The sequence below is a fragment of the Macaca mulatta genome, chromosome 5 (genome assembly GCF_049350105.2).
Source record: "Macaca mulatta isolate MMU2019108-1 chromosome 5, T2T-MMU8v2.0, whole genome shotgun sequence".
NCBI classification, from domain to species: Eukaryota; Metazoa; Chordata; class Mammalia; order Primates; family Cercopithecidae; genus Macaca; species Macaca mulatta.
This window is the reverse complement of record NC_133410.1, coordinates 79,216,211-79,234,889: the sequence shown is the minus strand read 5'-3', so window position 1 is coordinate 79,234,889 and position 18,679 is coordinate 79,216,211. Positions and strand designations below refer to the sequence as shown.

The following is an 18,679-nucleotide window of genomic DNA, read 5'->3' as shown; positions in this document are numbered from 1 at the left end:
TTTTCCCAAACCAAAGTACATGCTATTTGGCTTACAAATATATAATCAAAGTATTGTTTCATATAATATGTTTTTTTCTGATTGTAAAAGTAATGCAGGTTTAATGCAGATACTTTGTAAAATACGGAGAGACAAAGGAAAGGCTACTTCCCAGAGCATCGCTGTTTATATTTTAGGGAGATAAAACTTTTATTTTTTATTTGTCTTTCTTTCGGTTTTTTTTTTCTTCTTCTTCTTTTTTTTTTTTTTTTTTTTTTGTAGAGATGAGGGTCTCACTACATTGCCCAGGCTGGTCTCGAATTCCTGGACTTAAGTGATCCTCCTACCTTGGCCTTTCAAAGTGTTGGGATTACACATGTGAGCCTCTGAGATTGACTGAGATAAAGTTTTTAAATATTTCTTATCCATAGATAAACATTGAATAATTAATAGGTGTTATTCTTTAAACAGTAGTTTGTTACATTCTTTATCCTTCAGCAGTATAGCACAAACACCTTATATGTGTCATTAACTCTCCTTTTAAAAAATTGGCTGGGTGTGGTAGCTCATGCCTGTAATCCCAATACTTTGGGAGGCCGAGGCAGGAGGGTCACTTGAGGCCAGGAGTTTGAGATCAGCCTGGGCAATGTATTGAGACTCCGTCTCTACAAAAATGTTTTAAAAATTAGCCAGGCGTGGTGGCATGAGCCTGTAGCCTCAGCTACTCTGGAGACCAAGGTAGGAGGATCGCTTGAGCTCAGGAGGTTGAGGCTTCAGTGAGCCATGATTGTGCCACTGCACTCCAGCCTGGGCAGCAGAGCGAGATTCTGTCTCTAGAAAAATTAAAAACAAAATAAAAAATCTCATGATTTTCTAAGCAGCTAGCTTTTTTTCTTTAGGTTTTATCTTTTAGAGCAGTTTTAGGTTTACAGCAAAATTGAGTGAGAGGTACAGAGATTTCCCACGTGTTTCCTGCTCCCACACATGCATAGCCTCCCCGCTTGTCAACATCCCTGCCGTCCATTTGCTACAACTGATGAACCTCCATTGACACATCGTATCACCCAGAGTCCATAGTCTACCTTAGAGTTCACTCCTAGGAGCGAGCTTTTTAAAAGTCGGTTTTCTTCCCCTTTTGCTGTAGAAAGGCAAAGGCATCACAATGCTGGAAGAAATCAAAGTCCCATCCATCAAATTGGTGTACACTTTGACGGTCCCCGAGGCCACGGTGAAAGACAGTGGAGATTACGAATGTGCTGCCCGCCAGGCTACCAGGGAGGTCAAAGAAATGAAGAGAGTCACTATTTCTGTCCATGGTACATTCCGCTTTCTAAAATGTCAGTCGTCCATGCTGCTCGGGATCCATATGTGGTAATCTTTATTTAATGGAAACTCTTCCCTGTACAGAGAAAGGGTTCATTGAAATCAAACCCACCTTTAGCCAGTTGGAAGCTGTCAACCTGCATGAAGTCAAACATTTTGTCGTAGAGGTGCAGGCCTACCCACCTCCCAGGATATCCTGGCTGAAAAACAATCTGACTCTGATTGAAAACCTCACGGAGATCACCACTGATGTGGAAAAGATTCAGGAAATAAGGTAAAGAAACACTCTGCCCAAGTATGCCTTTTTTTAGTGTGCATCAGAGGTGGACTGAGGTTTGTGTGTGTCTTACAACCCAGACCCAAAGTCATTCTAGAAAATGTAGCAATCTGAGTTCAGAGATGCTTGAAATCACATCCCTTTAATGATAACATTGCAATATGGTATTAGTATGCTGGTAAGTATTTAATGAGAAGATGAGAAGAAAGAACTAAAAGCTCTGGCTCCTGGGGAAAGACAGGTCACTGTGTTCAGCTAGGGTGGAAGAAAGGAAGTAAAATCGGACTCACCAGGATTGAATAGATTGAATACATTCCCTGATGTTCATCATCCATATTGCAAGTAGACATGTATGGTGATTACACCCGTGAGGTAGTTATCACATCACCTTACGTGAAAGTTAACATCGTAGGCTTAATCTGGAACCCATTTGCCCTAACTGAGGACTCCACAGGAAAGAAGAGTAGAGCCTGGCTGACTTTAGTCAGGAAAGAGATGTGCAGTGAATCACTTGGATCCCTGCCTTTTAATCAGAATGGTCGATTGCTCTCATCTCTTAACTGGTGGTGGCGTTTTGAGTGAGTCACCCTCAGCCACAGTTTCCTGATCTACAATGTAGGGTAAACAATACCTTATGTCCTTCGAGGCAAGGAATTGGATCAGATGATATCATGGGGCTTCTTGAGGTTTTAAGCTGTGATTAGAATCCAAGAGTCAGAAGGTACATCCTGCAGCACCCAGCTAACCAGCCCTATACTTTTGTCAGAAATCATCTCAGAAAGACAAAGTCAGTCCTCTATTTCAAGCCTTCAGGAGGAGGAAGAACAGAGCCTTTCTCATCAGTTCAGTTCACCTCATGATTTGCTTTCTTCTTTCTGAACTAAATTCCACGTGTAATTGAGAAGCAGTCTGAGAAAATGGAATTTTACAATCTCTATAGAATAATAAAGGAAAAATGAAGTGGGGTACTGAATCTGGTAGGCTTTCTGTTGACACAAAATGAAGGTGCACAACAAGGAGGGCAGCTTTCCATAAGGAACTTCCATGAGGCTGTGCAGCCAGAGAGGAGTAGGGTAACACTGGTACAGCTAACACCTCCAACACATGTGTGAGCATTGTCTGCAAGCCATAATCCACAGCAATGGCAGGACAGGCTTGCCAACTGAGTGGTTCTGGAAAGCTGCGTTTTCCTTTCAGTGATTCAAGGATCCTTCGGTGTGTATTTTTTAGTTCCTATTATGAACCAGTGAATATAAAGATGAACATGGTAGGTGGGAGATCTGGCTTCCTGGAGCTTAAAACTAGTGGACCCACTGGTTTTCTTGGCTGAAGAAGTGTAGACAACAAACAGCAGAGGATAATTTGGTAATCAGCATCCCAGTGTGCCCTAGGGGACTCTCTAAGGAAATCCAGTCCTGGAGCACGCCCAGTATGGTTCAGCCTGCTCTCTTCATAGGTCTGAGTGCCCCAGCATTTGCAAAGTGTTTTGCAGCCTATGAAATCCTTTCACACATACAATCTCCTTTAATTAACTCTCACAACGACTCTGTGCTATGTGTACAATTATCACGTTTTACACACAAGGAAACTGAGGCATGGAGAATTGTAATAATGCCTGAGATCTTCTCACTCCGTGACCAGTGCTTTTCTTTTCCATTCCAGTTGCTTTTTCACACTGTGATGATTTATAAAGGACAATCCAATGGGCACATACTATGTTTATGCACACGCATGCACGCGCACACACACACACACACACACAAAACCAGATGTCATTTATAATCCATGTAAAATATTTTTGGGGAAGCTTCTCTTTAATAAAATTTGAAGAGGCATATTTTTTCTAACTTTTTTTTTTTTTTTTGAGATGGAGTCTTGCAAGCTCTGTCACCCAGGCTGGAGAGTGCAGTGGTACGATCATAGCTCACTGCAACCTCTGCCTCCTGGGTTCAAGCAATTCTTTAGCCTCAGCCTCCTGAGTAGCTGGGATTACAGGTGTGTGCCACCATGCCTGGCTAATTTTTTTTTTTTTGTATTTTTAGTAGAGATAGGGGTTTCACCATGTTGGTCAGGCTGGTCTTGAACTCCTGACCTCAAGTGATCCACCCGCCTTGGCCTCCCAAAGTGCTGGGATTACAATGTGAGTCATCACACCCAGCCTATAACTTTTTTTTTTTAATAGGTGATAGAATCCCATGCTTGAAAAATAATCAAACATAAAGAGAGTGCATTGTAAGAAGCCTTACTGTACTCCTGTCCCCAACTGCCCAATTCTCCCCTCCTTCCCACAGGGAAACACCTTTATTAGTTTAATTAGGTTCTTAGGAAACCTTCCAGAGTTTCTTTAAGCAAAATACAAGCAAGTAGGAATGTCATATCCTGTGGACCTCTCCATACCAATATGTAGAAAGTGTCCTTATTCTGTCCTCCAATGGTATTCCATTGTTTTACTGAACCACCTAAATGATGGATATTTAGGGGAAGCATATATTTTTTTAAAAAGGTAAAAATCAAAGGGTTTGTTTTGTTTTGTTTTGTTTTTTTAAAGAAAAGCTGGTAGGCTGTGTTTATTCTTTCAGAAGTCAGACCCTGGCTGAACTGATAGCTCTTGGAGATGACCACTGCTCATCTCTGAATGTCTGATTTTCTCTTGTAAGAATTGTGTGTATGATCCAGACCTTCAGTACGTGCACTGAATATTGAGAATTCCAGAAGAGATGATATGGACAAGGAAAAAAAGATGACTTTAGTTTTTACAGTAAAAATAAAACTTAAATTGAATAGTACAATTGCTTAAACAATTGGAACTTACTTAGCTACTGCTTGTTGAAACAAAATCCTTTTTTTAAAAGGTATCGAAGCAAATTAAAGCTTATTCGTGCTAAGGAAGAAGACAGTGGCCATTATACTATTGTAGCTCAAAATGAAGATGATGTGAAGAGCTATACTTTTGAACTGTTAACTCAAGGTATGTAAAGGGAGTATAAAGATAATGCTAGCTCTGTAGATGAGTGTCTTCCAAGGAAAGCCTAGCACCTTCCTCCTGGGTCATGGAAGAAAAGCAACACTTAGGGGAGAAGCAGTGTCTGTAGATGTCACATATTAGGGATACCTCTGCTGGACTTAGGAATTCAGGTATTTCTTGGAGGTTCTGGGTTACTCTAGAGTTGGCGGGGAATCCCTAGGCTCCACTAGCTTTCTTTATTTTTGTAGAGATGGGCTCTTGCCATGTTGCCCAGGCTGGTCTCCTGAGTTCAAGCTGTCTTCCCACCTTGGCCTCTTAAAGTACTGGGATTACAGGTGTGAGCCACTGCACCTGGCCTCCACCAGCTTGCTTAGCACCTGCTTCTCAATCTGAGAAGACAGAAGTGATACTTTTTGGTCCAGATTATCTTAGATTGTTCTGGAGAGTTTTGCTACAAGTTTTCCTTATAGACATTGTACACCAGTCCCTACCAGAATGGAGTGCCCAAGTCTGTTTACATTCAGGCTCAGCACCTATCCCCAGTCCCAGCCATGTGCCAGGTGCCGTCTGAGGTGCATTCATGTGATCCTCACAGTAAAACCTGTGATACAAGCATCACCGTATACCTAATTTATTTGACCACAGATTTAGGAACGAATCTTTAAAACCTAATAACGTACCACAGATGCATTTTGGTAAATGCTGCTTTAGATTATACTTTAGCCGAATCCATTAGTTGAATCCTAAGCTATAATATAATTTTAAGAACTTCCTTGCCTTTCAAGCCAAATAACCAAGGGACTTTCTCCCTCCCTCCCTCCCTCCCTCCCTCCCTCCCTCCCTTCCTTCCTTCCTTCCTTCCTTCCTTCCTTCCTTCCTTCCTTCCTTCCTTCCTTCTTCCCTCCCTCCCTTGTTCTCTCTTTTCCTTTCCTTTCTCTCCTTCCTTCCCTCTTCCCTGACTCTCTCTTTTCTTTTCCCTTCCTTCCTTCCTTCTTCCCTCCCTCCCTTGTTCTCTCTTTTCCTTTCCTTTCTCTCCTTCCTTCCCTCTTCCCTGACTCTCTCTTTTCTTTTCCCTTCCTTCCTTCCTTCCTTCCTTCCTTCCTTCCTTCTTTCTTTCCTTCCTTCCTCCCTCACTCTCTCTTTTCTTTTCCTTTCTCTCCTTCCTTCCTTCTTTCCTCCCTCCCTTGTTCTCTCTTTTCCTTTCTTTTTCCTTCCTTCCTTCCTTCCTTCCTTCCTTCCTTCCTTCCTTCCTTCCTTCCTTCCTTCCTTCCTTCCTTCTCCTCTCCCTTTCCCTCCCCTCCCCTCCCCTTCCTTTCCCTTCTCATCTTTCTTCTCACCATGTTGCCCAGGCTTGCCTCAAACTCCTGGGCTCAAGTGACTCTCTTCTACCTCAGCCTACCAAGTAGCTGGGGTTACATGTGTGAGACATCCCAACCATGGACTCTTCACTTTCTTCACTCCAGGTTAAAAACATCACAGGGATAAATCTCAAAACGCCAAAACTGTGAAAATGCTGCTAATCATGTGGGTCTGTCTAAATTGGAGTGTTACTTGTACAACTGGTTTCAGCCCCTCTGGAGTGGTTTGAATGCCACATGGATGAGTTGTGAACTCATATTCCACTTTGTAGTCCCATATGTTCTGGGACACGAACTCTTCCATTCTGACTTCTTTCTGCCTCTTGCAGTTCCTTCATCCATTCTGGACTTGGTCGATGATCACCATGGCTCAACTGGGGGACAGACGGTGAGGTGCACAGCTGAAGGCATGCCACTTCCTGATATTGAGTGGATGATATGCAAGGATATTAAGAAGTATGGAAAACAGATGTATCTTCTTCCTTTGTGGTCAGAAGCTTTCTCCCTTGACACAAATGATGTCAAATACATTTTACTTATTGACTATAAGATAGGGTTGTGGGTGTGATAGCTTCAGGGTGTGTATCTTTTGTCACAAATAGCTGTAAGGAGAAGGTCCATGGCTTTCATTAGACCTTCAAAGTGTCTCCAATCTAAAAAAAAGAGTGAATTTTAAGAACCACTGTCCTAAGAAGATTTTTACTACCCTGGCTCACATACCTTATTTGGTGAACTTTGTTTGGTGGTCGGACTGCATGTAAACATAAATGTGACTGCTTAGTCCCTTATCTGCCCACCTGCTGTTTGGTGGGTTAATTCGCCAGTGCCTCCTCCTTCCTCCCAGTTCTCAGCCTTCTTAAATGGGCACGTGAGCGGTGTGTTTACACTTCATCCCTGGTAACTGGTTGTGTTCAGAAGCCTCAGTTGTTTCTTCCTCTAGACAGAGACTCCTCATCTTAACTTCTCCTAGGGCTAAGGATGGACTTGGATGTTGACTGGAGTTTCTAGTAGATTCCAGTGTGGAGCAGGAATCTAGCTCTTATAACTCAATCAGAGGATCATCGCAACCCTAGTGACACCTTAGGGGCTCTTCCCAGAGTGGGTGTTGAGAAGGAAGGGTTCCAGGCCTTTTTGAAGGTGTGGGAGATTGAGATAATTAAATATGGTTGAAATTGAACTGTTCACTTGGCTCATGGTTCAAGATTGGGGAATGGTAGTCATATTTTATTAAACTTGTTTATCTCTGCCTGCTATGTAAACACTTTCAGTTCATGTGTGAATTATGCCCTCTTTAGCACATGCAGACAAGTTTTAATGTTCATCTGCATGTAAAATAAATCAGTGTGTAGTGCCCCAAAATGTAGACAAGATCCCAACACCTTGCCATCTTAGAGTGTTCCCTTGGCTCCACTCATTGCCATGACTCTCAGGAATTGGCCCTATACTTAGGCCCTTTTTCTCTCTAGATGTAATAATGAAACTTCCTGGACGATTTTGGCCAACAATGTCTCAAACATCATCACGGAGATCCACCCCCGAGACAGGAGTACCGTGGAGGGCCTTGTGACTTTTGCCAAAGTGGAAGAGACCATTGCGGTGAGATGCCTGGCTAAGAATCTCCTTGGAGCTGAGAACCGAGAGCTGAAGCTGGTGGCTCCCAGTGAGTTCCTCAACAGTCAGGACAACTCATCAGCTGAGCCCCATTTCCCCCAGGCGGAACTTTGAATCCCAAATAGGAGTCATATAGAAATGAAGGTCCCAAGGCAGAAATTCAGTTATGAATGCTCTTAAAGGCAGGCATGTGGACTTTGCTTTATTTTGTTTTGTGTTTTGAGACAGAGTCTTGCTCTGTTGCCCAGGCTGGAGTGCAGTGGCACAATATTGGCTCACTGCAACCTCTACCTACGACTTTGTTTTAGATTCAGATCCAAAACAGCATTTTGCAGAGGCTCCTCAACATTTTGCTTGTCTAATAATATAGCTACAGTTTCTACTTTGAATGTCTGTGTATGTGGATGCAGTGTGGGGAAGAAGGATCTTCTGTCTCATTGCTCCTTAAAAGATGGATGAAGCCAAAAGCAATATAAGCAAAATGCAATTTACAAAATAAGCTTTATAATAAAGCATATGAAGTAGAAGTGTCTGTCCATATAGTAGCTGTCAATTGCATTTATCCATCTTTATTTTTCCTATTCAAATTCTGTCCACAAGGTTACTGTTGGAGCAACTTTGGAGAAAATACTGAGTTCTCCTGATTGAATTTTGTCCCCTTCTTGTATAAGGAAAGAGTTGATGTAGTTTCCTGGGTGTAGATAGTTTGAGAGATGGTACTTCCTATCCCTAAAATGAACCAGACAGCCCTCACATTTCCCCACCAGCAGTGAGAGATTCCTGGCTCAGACACAGCCACACTACCTTGCTGCCCCCATGCATGTCTGCCAGGAAACTTTTCATTGTACCTCTCTCTCTTGTCACGTAGCCCTGCGTTCTGAACTCACGGTGGCTGCCGCAGTCCTGGTGCTGCTGGTGATTGTGATTATCTCACTCATTGTCCTGGTTGTCATTTGGAAACAGGTAGATATTTTCTTATAAAACTAAAGATCTTTGAAGCCAATGAGAACAAGAACAGCAACCTGGCTCAGTGCTTGGCACAGAGAAGGAGCTTAGTAATTATATGTGGAGTGAACGTTGTTGGACTCTACTGTGTCCAGTCACTGTGCAGCTTCATTGAAGCTCTGGTGCACTGGGACTTTGGTAATTCACCAGTTACCTGTCCTGGTCGTTTATAGAAACCGAGGTATGAAATTCGCTGGAGGGTCATTGAATCAATCAGCCCAGATGGACATGAATATATTTATGTGGACCCAATGCAGCTGCCTTATGACTCGAGATGGGAGTTTCCAAGAGATGGACTAGTGCTTGGTAAGTTCCATGGGGTGACATCCCAAGACTCCCTTTTCCCTTGCACACAGCTTTACAATTTATAGGCCTTGGCAGAATAGAGACCTGAGCTTGTGCTTAGTAAGAACTAGGCAATAGAAATTTGCTTTCAGAAATACATTTCTGTCTTGACAATGAGTTAATTGGATCACTGCAATGATTTTTTAAAATCTCGTTCCATAACAAATTATAGTTAAGGAAAATTTTACAAAGGGAGAAGAGAATATGAAGAGGGCTGGCAAGGATACCCACCAAAATTGCTTTGCTTTAGAAATGACACGAATTGAAAATGAGATGAATTTCTGTGACTAAAAATGAGCAGATGAGAAATGAATGAGGACAACCACAAAATGTGTTTTGATTCAGTACGTTTTAAAGATGCATTAGATACTCCTTTTTATATATTTGGAATATGGAATATAAAAATATAGGTACATTTTAAGGCAAAATATGTAAAAATAAGCAAGCCAACTTACCACAAGCATTTCAAATATTTCAATCCTGGGCTAAGACCAAGAATATGAAGCTTTAGTCCAAGGCAGTATTTCTTTTTTTAAATCACACTCCTAATGAATGAAAGCAAGACAAAGGCAAATGAAAGTATAGGTAGAGGCTGTGTTAGGATGAATGATCTAACAGTATATATGTTAAAGAATGCCAAATGCAGGTTTTAATTACTTACCTGTCTCATTCCACAATACAGAAGTCTGCTTGGAGAGTTACTTAAACTGAAATCAAGCAAGGCAGCAGAGTGAAATCACCTTTCCAAAAGTTGCAACTGAGGAAATTATGACAGTGAATGAGATATGATCTAACCAACTCCATCAAGTTGTCCTTGTTCCTTCCTGGGCATAGGCCAAACTAACTTTGAGAGGAACTTATTTTATAGTTTGACTTTGAAAAAAAGACAATAATAGCCCTTTGCCAAACCCTCTTCTTGCCTGGGAACTAGACTGCCTTTGTGGGACTAACAAATTAGCTACAAGATTAGAAAGCACGGTTTAGGGGTCACTGTTGTGAAACCTGAGGTCAGTGCTTGAGATATTTTGGAGATCCTGTATTTTGATGCATCAGCTGACACCACCCAGGTCAATACAATAAACTGGCTCATCTGATCTTGTGGCCCCTACCTAGGAACTGACTCAGTGCAAGAGGACAGCGTCAGCTCATGATTTCATCTTTGACCCAACCAATCAGCACTCCCCATTTCACCCCCTACCCACCAAATCATCCTAAAAACCCCATTCCCCCAGTTTCAGAGACACTGATTTGAGTAATAGTAGAATAGTAGAAATTCCCCAGTTTCAGAGACACTGATTTGAGTAATAGTAGAATAGTAGAAATCCCCAGTTTCAGAGACACTGATTTGAGTAATAGCAGAATAGTAGAATAGTAGAAATTCCCCAGTTTCAGAGACACTGATTTGAGTAATAGTAGAATAGTAGAAATTCCCCAGTTTCAGAGACACTGATTTGAGTAATAGCAGTAATAGTGGAATAGGTCTCCTGTACAGCCACCTCTGTGTGAATTAAACCCTTTCTCTATTGCAATTCCCCTGCCTTGATAAATTGGCTCTGTCTAGGCAGCGGGCAAGGAGAACTCATGGGGCGGTTATAAGAGCTGCTCCCAATTTCATATATTTATATCTGAGCTTTCTTTATTTTCCTGCCTATTTCCCAAAAAGGGATGAGGAGCTTAGGAAGTTAAAAAGTAGTAAAATACGGGGAAAGGGGCATAATTCCCATTATACTGAGAGGCATTGCTGGTGAAGCAATACCCTTCCAGGTACAATTTCCAGTAACACAGACATGCAGTAAGAGTCAGTGTTGGCTGTTAGTGTCTTTCATGAGCCAAGTCTTTCCTGGGCTTGGCTATCCGCGGTGAGACTGACACCCTGGGAAATGTTTCTCTCAGACTGTGAGCCCTTTCAGGGTGGGACAACAGCTTCAGTGTCTTTACGTAAATCTCCTCCCAACATGAAGCTAATTGCTGTGCTCTCGGGCGTGCTTAGCTCTTGGTGGAGTGGCTTTCCTAATAAATAGGGAGCAGTGAGCCCAGCCTGAAGTTTTTACTTAGTCACTCCTTGGAATCAGTGATATTTTGAATCCTGAAGTATTTCCAGTGGCTAATAATTTATTAAGACAAAAGATGCCCCTGTTTGCATATGGAAAACAGAAGGGGAGAGAACCAGGGGCTATGGGTGAGAGCCTCCAAAGGCAGAGGATCCCAGGGGCTGGCCCAGCATGGAGCTGGTAGACAGCATGCTCACACCAGGGCATGCACCCTCCTTTCTCCCGTCTGTGTTTTCTTTCCCCTGCAAATGTTATTCGACAAAAGCAATTATGCTAATTTCCTTCCCTGTGGGCTCAAGTCCGTTTTTGACACGATGACTTGGAGGAGTCATTATGCTTATTCCAAACAGGAAAGACACCCGCACAGCTGTCCACCCACAGAGAGCTGGCTACGGTGCAGAAAGCTGAGGAGGCGGCTGGAGTTTTTGGGTATTAATGATTCTGCCTGCCCACAGGTCGGGTCTTGGGGTCTGGAGCGTTTGGGAAGGTGGTTGAAGGAACAGCCTATGGATTAAGCCGGTCCCAACCTGTCATGAAAGTTGCAGTGAAGATGCTAAAACGTAAGTGCTCCTTCCTGGGGATTTTTTGAGCACGGGGATATTAAAGGAATTTCTCAAAATCATACAGCTAGTAAATAAGACATTTAGGACTAGGTCCTGATTCTTTTGACTCCAGGTTTTATGTGTATTTAGACAATTTTGTCAATTAGGTTTATTTAGATTGCTCTTGTTGCCCATATGTTGGAAAATTAAGAGCTTGTTATTTCCAGACTTCATTTTGCTAGAAAGACCAGGAATTAGTTATTAGCATTGAGGCCAAGTAGCCGTCTACTTCATTTAGACGTTTGGTAAATAGAATGATATCCAATCACAGGATTAGCCATGTTCTTGGTTTTTTTCTGAGCACGGGAAGTTGGTAGCTCAGCAGGACTGATGTGTGATTTATTCCTTCAACAGCCACGGCCAGATCCAGTGAAAAACAAGCTCTCATGTCTGAACTGAAGATAATGACTCACCTGGGGCCACATTTGAACATTGTAAACTTGCTGGGAGCCTGCACCAAGTCAGGTGGGCTCACTGACCTGGAGTGAGGGTTTTCATTGGACACATGTGGTTCTGAAAACTGTTCATTCAGGCTTAAATCCTCCACTCTCCATCCCCACACATGCCAGGGAATAGAAGTCCCTTGAATGGAGCTGACCGGTCCCTTGAATTGATGGAAGCTCATTGTTTTTTGAGCGAAATCTGTTGCCAGTCCAGTCATAGCCATTCATGGCTCTTTTTTTTAAAAAAAAAAAACAAAAAAACAAAAAAAACCCACTTATTTGGTATCTTGTTTTTTTCTGCCCCATATGGTCTGCAGGATAATTCATGACTTTTCTGTTCTTCATTTTCATACCCATCTCCTAACGATTTTTGTCTCCATAGGCCCCATTTACATCATCACAGAGTACTGCTTCTACGGAGATTTGGTCAACTATTTGCATAAGAATAGGGATAGCTTCCTGAGCCGCCACCCAGAGAAGCCAAAGAAAGAGCTGGATATCTTTGGGTTGAACCCTGCTGATGACAGCACACGGAGGTGGGTGCAAAGAGAGACGTTGCTGTCTATCATTATCTTACAGGCATCACAAATGGAAAGACCCATGTCCTGATAGATTCCATGTCTGCAGGTTCAGTGCCCAAGGTAGCAAGACTTAGAGTCAAACCATCCTGCCCAGTTGACTATTCCATGATCATGCAGAGAGATTCATGATGTCTACAGGTGTTTTGGACATGGGAAGGCTTTGCTGATAGGTTTGAATGAGAGTGAGAGTTAGAATGATTCTGGGAGCTCTTCTGCTATTTACATGTGATCCATTTAGACCTATAAAATGCAACTCTGGCCAGGGATGCTTGAGTTCTGGAACCTTGCGAGAACCGTCTGTGGATCTCCAAGCTCGAGGTCCTTGCTGAACCTGGACCTATAAATGACGCCAATGATAGTGATCCCTACTGCAGAAACCTACAAGTGGCTGTAAAGAGCTCTGTAGATAGGAAGTTCTGTAATATCACAATAAATCACTACTTAGTGGACACCAAATGGGTGCTAAATTGATTGGGTAGAAGGAATTATATGCCCAAGCCACATGGCCACATGGCTCCGGTTCCAAGGCCTGTGAGTTGAAAAACTGAGAAAGAATAATGACAGACTTAATGTAGTGAATTCTTCAAACTTTAAGTGTAATGGACTTACAGATCCATGGGAGCACAGCCCCACTGTCTTAGATGAGGCTCTACAGGATGTGCAGGCTCCTGCTAAAGATGTGCAGGGAACTGGCTGTGAAACCAAGTGGACAGTAATCATCATGGCAACTGACATTTGTGGAGTCCTTTGTATGTGCCAGGTGCCATGACAAATATTCCTCCAGTCTTTCCCATCTTTGTCAGTGGGATTCATTCTACGTCTTCTGAAAAGTGCTTTTGTGATCCCCCAGATCAAGTCATTTTCCTTACAGGCTATTGAAACCATTCTTCCTTCACAGCACATCGGAGTTTGAGTTGATCTGTGTATTTATTTTGTTTGTTATGTTTCTTTTTTCCCCTGTTTAAAAAAAATTTTTATTTCCATAGGTTTTGGGGGAACAAGTGGTATTTGGTTACATGAGTAAATTCTTTGGTGGTGATTTGTGAGATTTTGGTGCACCCATCACTGGAGCAGTATACACTGAACCCAATATGTAGTCTTTTATCCCTCACCCACCTCTCTTTTCCCGAGTCCCCAAGCCCATTGTGTCCTTCTTACGCCTTTGTGTCCTCATAGCTTAGCTCCCACTTATGAGTGAGAACATACGATGTTTGGTTTTCCATTTCTGAGTTACTTCACTTAGAATAATAGTCTCCAGTCCCATCCAGGTTGCTGTTTAGAATAATAGTCTCCAGTCCCATCCAGGTTGCTGTGAATGCCATTAATTCATTCCTTTTAATAGCTGAGTAGTATATATATATATACACACACCTATACATACATATGTATAGATACACTGCAGTTTCTTTATCCACTCCTTGATTGATGGGCATTTGGGGTTAGTTCCACATTTTTTCAATTGTGAATTGTACTGCTATAAACATGTGTGTGCAAGTATCTTTTTCGGATGACTTCCTTTCCTCTGGTAGACATCCAGTAGTGGAATTGCTGTGGTGCATGTATTTCTGTGACTATTTGATTAATGCTCATCTCCTTGACTAGATCACCTCATGTGAAGGGTGTGGATTGGTTTTGCTTTTACCTGGTTAGCTCCCATGCCTACCTCAGTACCTGGCACGTTGTAGGTCCCCCAAAATCATCATCTACTGAAAGTGGAATGACCACTTCAGAAGGGCACCCTGGGTAAGATTTCTCTTTCTGTTTTTACAGCTATGTTATTTTATCTTTTGAAAACAATGGTGACTACATGGACATGAAGCAGGCTGATACTACACAGTATGTCCCTATGCTAGAAAGGAAAGAGGTTTCTAAATATTCCGACATCCAGAGATCACTGTATGATCGTCCAGCCTCATATAAGAAGAAATCTATGTTAGGTAAAAGTGTCTATACTCACTCTGGGTATTGGGACTGTCCAGTGGTTTATTATGATACTTAAAGTATTTAGGGGGGAAGTGTATAGGGATGGTAAGTGAACCTGGCAGCCCACGTGGTCTCTAAATTCAGGTCTGCACAGCCAGTTCTGTGACATATTTCCAGGTTTGTGGCCTGTAAACTAAAAAGAATAAAAGCCGACAATGTAACAAATTTTTTAAACTTTAAATGTAATAGTTTTAAAGAATTTTCCTGGTATGTTCCTGCAGTAAATATGTTTTAAAAAATAATTACTTATTCTGATATAATGAACTTCCTTTTTTGTTGCTAGCATGTCTTTCTTTTTTAATGAAAATATGGTGACTGATATTGTTTTTAATGCCCTTACTTGGCAGTAATGTAATACCCCTACAAGTTGGCAGTCTTATGTTGGTTCCTCACACCGTTTTTTTTCCTTAAGTTTTAGAAGTGTCTGATGTCTGTGAGTTCAGTAACCCTTGCTTTTACTTTTCCTAACATTCAATTTGTGATAGGGACTCTAGAGTAGATAATTTGCAGTTACATTTTCTGGACAAGTGTTTCTGGTGAATGTTTTTTGAAGGTGGGTCTATCTGTGTTTGAAGCACACGAATATATGGCAGGGTTAAATTGATTTATAAACTCCAGGGAGTCTAGCTGATGCCCAGACCAGATGGACCACTTCACATCTGCTCAGGGTGGTTCCTCCAGAGCCCTGGACTGGTCAGAGACATGAGGTTGGAAGTCTGACATTGGCTTGTCCTGTGAGCTTGTCTTTTTGGGTCTGAGCCCTCCCATTAGTCAATGCAAAAAAGTGTTGAGCTGCCATGGACACTGTTTTGGAAATTATTGATGTGCTCTGAATGTTTTCAGGGTTCTTAAGTGAAAGGTACAATCCATTAAAAAAAGGAATTTGTTTGTTTTGCAAAGCTCAGTACACAATATTTTCCATTTCTGCAGTTCCAAGTTCCATTCACTTCTCATTGCCAAATGGGTGAACTTCCAAGCGCTTTTAAAAGATTAGCCAGTGAGAGTTATCGGAACCAGTACTTCCTCTCCCCTCCCATATTGTTAAAAATAGTTTACATTGCTTCCCAGGCTGGGCTGGTGGAGTTGGCACAAAATGTCAGAGGAACCTGAGTCACGCTCAGGCCCAAGCCCTTTTGGCAGGCAGACCACTGCTTTCTGGCCTTCCGTGGCTATCTGAAAAAAATGTGAATGGCTAGAGCTACTCTTCACTTGCCTGAACATTTTCAAAAAGAATTGAGAACTTCTGGATTAAATTGCCTTCTTCCTCGAAAACCCTGGGACCCTTCCAGATGGGACTAACTGGGGAAAGTGGACAAGTTACAAACAAAGAAACTCAAAGCAAAGTCATTGGCACTGATCTCTAAGATGCTATCACATGTGATTGGTGTTTGATTTTATTAACAAACTATAAGCAAAGTACTACAAAGGTGGCTTTAAAAAGAAAATAAAGCAATTCCCAGAAGCTACTTTTTCATGTAGCTTGTATATGTGCTCCTTGTATTTCATCATGGAAGATTTTAGTGTGTGTTTATGTGTATGTGTGTTTTAAAGGTAGCTGAGATGATTTGCTAACTATGGTTGAAAAAAAGAAATTTAGGAGGCAAACAAAATAATTGTGTGAGATTTGTCTTTGTGGCTATCTGTGTGTGTGTTTTGTGTGTGTGTGTGTGTATGTCTGTGTGTGTTTTAGGCTGTTCTTTTATTGCTATAAAGAAATCCTAGAGACTGGGTAATTTATAAGGGAAATAAGTTTAATTAGTTCATGATTCTGCGGCCTTTACAGGAATCATGATGCTGGTATATCTGCTCGGTTTCTGGGGAGGCCTCATGAAGCTTCCAGTCATGGCAGAAGGCAAAGTGGTGCAGGCACATCACATGGCCAGAGCAAGAGCAAGCGAGACAGAGAAAGAGAGAGGCGCCACACACTTTTAAACAGTCAGATCTTACAAGAAGTCACTTACTATTTGCAAGGACAGCACCAAAAGGATGGTGCTAAATCGTTCATAAGAAATCTGTCCCCATGATCCATTCATCCCCCACCAGTCCCTACCTCCAATACTGGAGATTACAATTCAACATAAGATTTGGGCGGGGACACATATTCAAACTATATCATATTGACCCTGGACCCTCCCAAATCTCATGTCCTTCTCACATTTCAAAATACAACATCCTTCCTCAATAGTCCCCTCAAGCCTTAACTCATTCCAGCATCAACTCAAAGTCCAAAGTCTTATCTGACCAAGGCAAGTCCCTTCCACCTATGAGCCTGTAAAATAAAAAACAAGTTATTTACTTCTAAGATACAATGGGGTTATAGGCCTTGGGTCAACATTCCCATTCCCAAAGGGAGAAATCGGCCAAAAGAAAAGGGCTACAAGCCCCACAGAAGTTCAAAACTCAGCAGTGCTGAAAGCTCCAAATAAACTCCATTGACTCCGTATCCCATATCCAGAGCACACTGGTGCAAAGGGTGGAGCTCTTGGGAGGGGTGGAACTCCCTGTGGCTTTACAGGGTTCAGCCCCTGCAGCTGCTCTCAGGGGCTGGTGTCAAGTGCTTGGGGTTTTTCCAGGTGCAGAGTGCAAGTTGTTGGTGGATATATTATTCATGGAGGATGGTGGCGCTCTCTTCATAGCTCCACTAGGCAGTGCCCCGGTGGAGACTCTGTGTGGGGTCTTCAACCCCACATTTCCCCTCTGCACTGACTTAGTAGAAGTTCTCTATGAGGGCTCCACTCCTGCAGCATGCTTCTGTCTGGGCACCCTGGTTTTTTTAATATATCCTCTGAAATCTAGGCAGAGGCTCCCAAGCCTCAACTTTTGCACTCTGTGCACCCACAGACTAACACCACATGGGAGCTGCCAAGGTTTATGGCTGTCACACGCTGAAGCAGCAGCCCAAGCTGCACTTGGACTCCTTTGACCCATGGCTGGAGCTGGCATCACAGGGATGCAGGGAGCAGTGTGTCAAGGCTGCACAGGGCAGTGGACCCTGGGCCAGGCCTATGAAACCATTTTTCTCTCCTAGGCCTCTGGGCCTGTGATGCGAGGGGCTGCCATGAAGGTCTCTGAAATGCCTTCAAGGCCCTTTTTTCATTGTTTTGGCAATCAGCCTTTGCCTCCTTTTTAGTTATGCAAATTTCTGTAGCAAGTGGTTGCCCAGCATCCCTCTTTAATTCTCTCCCAAAAAAGCTTTTACTTTCTCTGTCACATGGCCAAGCTACAGTTTCCAACCTTTTGTGCTCTGCTTCCCTTTTATTTTTTTTATTTTTTATTTTTTTAAGAGATGGGGTCTCGCTGTGTTGTCTGGGCTAGTTCAAACTCCTGGACTCAAGCAATTCTCTCACCTCAGTCTCCCAAAGTGTTGGGATTACAGGTGTGAGCCACTGCGCCTAGCTTCTGCTTCTTTGTAAATGTAAGTTTCAACTTCAAGTCGTTTCTTTGCTTTTGCATCTGAGTGTAGGCTATTGGAAGCAGGCAGGCCATGTCTTGAATACTGCTGCTTAGAAATTTCTTCCACCAGATATCCTAGGTCATCACTCTCAAGTTCAAAATTCCACATATTCCTAGGGCATGGACATAATGTGGCCAAGTTCTTTGCTGAGGCCTAACAAGGGTGACCTTTACTCCAGTTCCCGATAAATTCTTCATTTTCATCCGAGACCTTGGCAGCCTGGATTTAATTGTCCATATCATTTTCAGCATTTTGGTCACAAGCATTTAACCAGTCTCTAAGAAGTTCCAAACTTTCCTTCATCTTCCTGTCTTTTTCTGAGCCCTCTAAACTCTTCTAATCTCTGCCTGTTACCCAGTTATCTTTACAGCAATTTCCCATTCCTTGATCCCAATTTTCTCTATTAGGCTGTTTTTGCATTGCTATAGAGAAATACCTGAGACTGAGTAATTTATAAAGAAAAGAGGTTTCATTGGCACATGATTCTGCAGGCTATACAGGCATTTGCTTCTGGGGAGGCCTCAGGAAGCTTCCAATCATGGTGGAAGGTAAAGGGGGAGCAGGCATATCACATGGCCAGAGCAGGAGCAAATAGAGAGAGAGAGTGAGAGAGAGGGGGAGAGAGACAGAGAGACAGAGACAGAGAGAGAGAGAGAGAGAGAGAGAGAGAGAGAGAGAGAGGTGCCACACAGTTTTAAACAG

General features: G+C 42.5%; 1 protein-coding gene across 3 annotated transcripts in view; it reads left to right on the top strand.

The window, feature by feature from the left end:
- The window catches only part of PDGFRA (platelet derived growth factor receptor alpha), a 64,276-nt gene that overhangs the window by 31,594 nt on the left and 14,003 nt on the right, over positions 1-18,679 (top strand). For all 3 annotated transcript variants that reach the window (XM_015138691.3, XM_078002668.1, XM_078002667.1), the window contains exons 6-16: positions 1,124-1,295; positions 1,387-1,576; positions 4,432-4,547; positions 6,232-6,358; positions 7,369-7,562; positions 8,382-8,476; positions 8,692-8,824; positions 11,370-11,474; positions 11,871-11,981; positions 12,342-12,495; positions 14,311-14,477. In XM_015138691.3, coding sequence (XP_014994177.1) covers positions 1,124-1,295; positions 1,387-1,576; positions 4,432-4,547; positions 6,232-6,358; positions 7,369-7,562; positions 8,382-8,476; positions 8,692-8,824; positions 11,370-11,474; positions 11,871-11,981; positions 12,342-12,495; positions 14,311-14,477 — 1,564 coding nt within the window. The remainder of the gene's footprint in view (positions 1-1,123; positions 1,296-1,386; positions 1,577-4,431; positions 4,548-6,231; positions 6,359-7,368; positions 7,563-8,381; positions 8,477-8,691; positions 8,825-11,369; positions 11,475-11,870; positions 11,982-12,341; positions 12,496-14,310; positions 14,478-18,679) is intronic.